Source organism: Onychomys torridus, chromosome 7, assembly GCF_903995425.1.
Source record: "Onychomys torridus chromosome 7, mOncTor1.1, whole genome shotgun sequence".
NCBI classification, from domain to species: Eukaryota; Metazoa; Chordata; class Mammalia; order Rodentia; family Cricetidae; genus Onychomys; species Onychomys torridus.
Genome location: NC_050449.1, coordinates 31,870,797 through 31,874,788, shown reverse-complemented (window position 1 = coordinate 31,874,788; position 3,992 = coordinate 31,870,797). Strand labels below are relative to the sequence as shown.

The 3,992-nt window shown below is 39.4% G+C and overlaps 1 protein-coding gene across 1 annotated transcript; it reads right to left on the bottom strand.

The window, feature by feature from the left end:
• Positions 1-2,440: 2,440 nt before the first annotated feature.
• LOC118587508 (olfactory receptor 145-like) lies at positions 2,441-3,379 on the bottom strand. The gene has a single exon (XM_036193528.1). It carries the CDS (start codon positions 3,371-3,373, stop codon positions 2,441-2,443), a length of 933 nt encoding a protein of 310 aa, XP_036049421.1. The 5' UTR covers positions 3,374-3,379.
• Between the last annotated feature and the right edge of the window lie 613 nt (positions 3,380-3,992).

Sequence of the window (3,992 nt, the reverse complement as noted above, 5' to 3'; positions counted from 1 at the left end):
TCTGAATACTGTTGTTTCTGTAATTTCACATGTACAAAATAGTTGGTGAAATCTCCCCATTACCATGCATTTTCATGTGCTATGTACATGTAATCTCATGATTATATCTCATGTTATTGGCACATATGTCTGTGGATGGTCAGGAGGAGGACTTCTCTTTAAGCTATATAATTTGATGAATAGAAACATATACTGAAATATTCTTCATAAACTAGATTTCCTAGAGATCTGATTGTTTCCACTGCAGACTATAAGACATTAGAAGCCTGTTTTATTTCATTTACCAGAACTCACATAAGAAAAACAAACAACAGTCAGTCCACCCAGATCTAAGCAAGCGCACTAGTTACAATTTAGACTCGACATTCATACTAAGACTGGAACACGCCTCTGTGCAACATGGCCTCGATTAAAAGAGAAAAGTAGAAAACAAAAAAACAATACCAAAAAAAAGAAGAAAAAGAAAAGGAAAAAAGAAAAAAAAAAGAAATAAAAAGAAACCAAGTTAAACAAAGGCCTAAAAGAACCACCCAATTGAAACAATAGCCAAAGAAAAAAAAAAAAACTATTAAAAGAAAGAAAGGAAAAAGACTGACATTAGGGAGAGCAAGTCATAGCTTCATAGGATTTAATATATAGATATTATTAATATACCAAAATAAAAAAAAAACCTACAAAAATAGAAAGGAAGAAAAAATGAATTAACCTCCACAGAAATTATACAAGGACAAATTCCCAGAGGTCTAATTGTAGAACCAAGGTTATTAGCACAAAGCAACCTAAAATACTATGGCAATTATTCACTTGCTAGAAGTCTGGCTGATAACAGAGACCAGTGGCCATTGCCTGGGAAAGTGCCAAGCACCACGTCCCCACCTATGCATTGCATGGTAAATGGCTCCTCTCCTTATCATTTATGCAAGGAATGCATTATGATCCTGAGAAGGGGCCTTGTGATCTATTTCACAGTCAAAAGCTGCTTGTAAAATGCGTATATAGCCACGTAGAGCAAAGGAGCTAGAAAATTGGAGCTAAAGAAAATTACTGTCAACACATATGTGAATTTTATTCCCTCAGATAGATAGAAACTTATTCCTACAGACCTACGGGTTAAAAAAAAAAAAGTCTCCTAAAGTCCTGCTACTCTGAAAGCATTCTTTTTTCAACCCTGAGAGCTGATCTCTCAGGCTGCATTACACTGACATCATATACCACATACTTACACATCATATTATACAGACTAATCTACTTACATTTTTTGTACTTTGTAATATGCAATAATTAAAGAAAAACAGTGTTCACCTGCACACCAGGAGAGGGCACGCGATCTCATTACAGATGGTTGTGAGTCACCATATGGTTGCTGGGACTTGAACTCAGAACCTCTGGAAAACAACCAGTGCTCTTAAGCTCTTAACCTCTGAGCCCTGTCTCCAGACCTTGCCTTGTTGGAAAAGGGAATGGGGGTGGGTTGAGGAGAGAAGATGGGACGGGTGGGAGGAGGGAGGAGGGAGGAGGAAGGACCTGTGACTGGTATGTAAAGTGAATTTAAAAAGTCCTTAATCAAAAAAAAGAAAAACTGGTCATTAATTTGAAAAAATAAGGGGGGTGCCTGAGAGGGGCCAGAGGGAGGAAAGAGGATGGGAAAGACATAATTATATTTTAACTTAAACAAATAAAATATTTTGAAAATTATTGTTAACGAAAGGAAACCATGAAGGAGTAATGTGACAAGAAAACACAGCATAAAGAAAAACAATAAAAAGACATGAATTCAACTTTATGGGTGTGAATTTATTTTTGATAATTATGTGTTATGCTTGCATAACAATATATTTCTAAGTCTCCAGTGTCTGTTACATATGAGTTAAGTGAGACTAGGATAAATAATTTATGAGGCCCACTCAAGAATAAATGGCCTGTGACTATAAATAATTGCATAAAATTAAAAATTGGATCAATTACAGAGCCTAACTTGTTAGACACAGGCTGTGAACCCTAGCTATGTTAACACCATGGAATATTGCTATTTTCCTCAATATTTGTAGGTTACAGAAAAACAAATTTATGACAGAAAGAGAAAAGAACACCTAATAATATATTTCAGCATTTTCAATAAATAAGTACATTTTGTCTTTTAAAAAAAGAAATATTAGAATACTAAAGGCATAAAAAGGGGTCAGAAAGAGAGCTGTGTTTTTTATTTGAAATGCTGTTTCTGGACTGAAAGTAGCTGGGTGATGGAGCACTTGCCCAGCATTCATGAAGACCTAGGTTCACTCAGTAGGGCCATAAACTTCTCTTCTTGTACAAGAAGAAAACTACTAGACTTTAACCCCTCGTTGCAAACTTGTGTCTTCTTATCCAAACACAGCCCTTTCCATGTGAATACTGCTCACTGACCAGTCACACCACTGCAGCTCTTGACACTGCTCCTCTCTTAAGAAAATACTCTCCTGACAAGAGTTTTCCTCAGAGCAACCTTGACATCCTTATTTCTCAAGCTATAGATCAGAGGGTTCAACATGGGCACCACAATGGTATAGAACAAGGAAGACACTTTCCCTTGGTCAAGGGGTAAAATGGAAGGTGGCTTGAGGTACATGAAAGCCCCAGAACCAAAGAAAAGACAAACCACGATCATGTGGGAGCTGCAGGTGCTGAAGGCCTTGGACCTGCCCTCTGTGGAATGCATGCGAAGAATGCTGGAGAGGATGAGGGCATAAGAAATGAAGATGGTAACAATGGGCACAATGATATCAAAGCCCACGACAATGAAGACTACCAGGTCATTTGTGAAGGTGCTGTCGCAGGACAGCTCCAGAAGGGGAAGAATGTCACACATGAAGTGATTGACAAGGTTGTCAGCACAGAAGGTCAGATTCATTATGTTTCCTGTGTGGGCCATTCCTCCAGAGAAGCCCATAACATACACACCAAGTAGAAGGAGGAAATACACCTTGGGAGACATGGTGACTGTATACATCAGGGGGTTGCAGATGGCAACATAACGGTCATATGCCATTGCAGACAGAATGAAGGACTCAGAAACTACAAAGAAACAGAAAAAAAAGAGCTGGGTCATACACCCTGAGTGTGAGATGATGTTCTTCTTTGAAACAAAACTCATCAGCATTTTGGGAATGATAGTGGAGGAGTAACAAGAATCTATTAAGGAAAGATTGAAGAGAAAGAAGTACATGGGGGTGTGCAAATGAGGGTTCAGCCCTATGAGGGCGATCAAACCCAGGTTCCCCACCATAGTGACCATGTAGAAACCTAGGAACAGGAAGAAGAGGGGCATGCGGAGTCCCGGCTGGTCTGTCAGGCCTGCAAGGATGAACTGTGTCACAGAGGAATTCGTGGAAGTCATTCTTCTCAGGAGGGAGGCCTGTGTGACAGAGAAGAGGTCCAATGGAGACAAAGAAATATCATCACCATCCTCACAATCTAACTTCTCTTTGAAAGGTGATCCAGAGAGGAGGGGGGATGAAGGACAGAAGGTTTTTCTCTTTTCCACAACTAGAAATGAACTGCCAACTGACTCTACCTACCAGATAATAGCAAAAGGCTATACTTCCCCTCCAGGATGAGAGCAGGTAGTGTCCGAGAGAGGAATATTAAGCAGAGTGGGTGTCTTTGAAACTATGAAGTCAGTCCATTTTCTATATCCTCCCCACTCCTATCTCTGTACAAATTGCTAAAACATGAGCCTCTTCCCTTGACTGAATCCTGACAGGCAGATGCCACCAGGACTACAACAGTGTCTCAGTCTGTCTCATAAAAATTTGGCATCAGGTTTCTTACAGTCTCTTAGCTCAACTGCATGAAGGGTAAATAATAGCATTGTACACTAACACTTATTTAGGGGTTACTGTGAGAAGCTCTAAGAATATGTGACCATACTATTATCCTCATTTTACAGCTTAGATAATTGCAACTATGAAATAACCAAAGTCACAAACCCTCCAGACTTCAGGCCTAAGGGGAGT

What these genes read in the sequence shown, in the direction of transcription:
- LOC118587508 (XM_036193528.1), bottom strand. Translation starts at nt 3,373, where the DNA reads ATGACTTCCACGAATTCCTCTGTGACACAGTTCATCCTTGCAGGCCTG.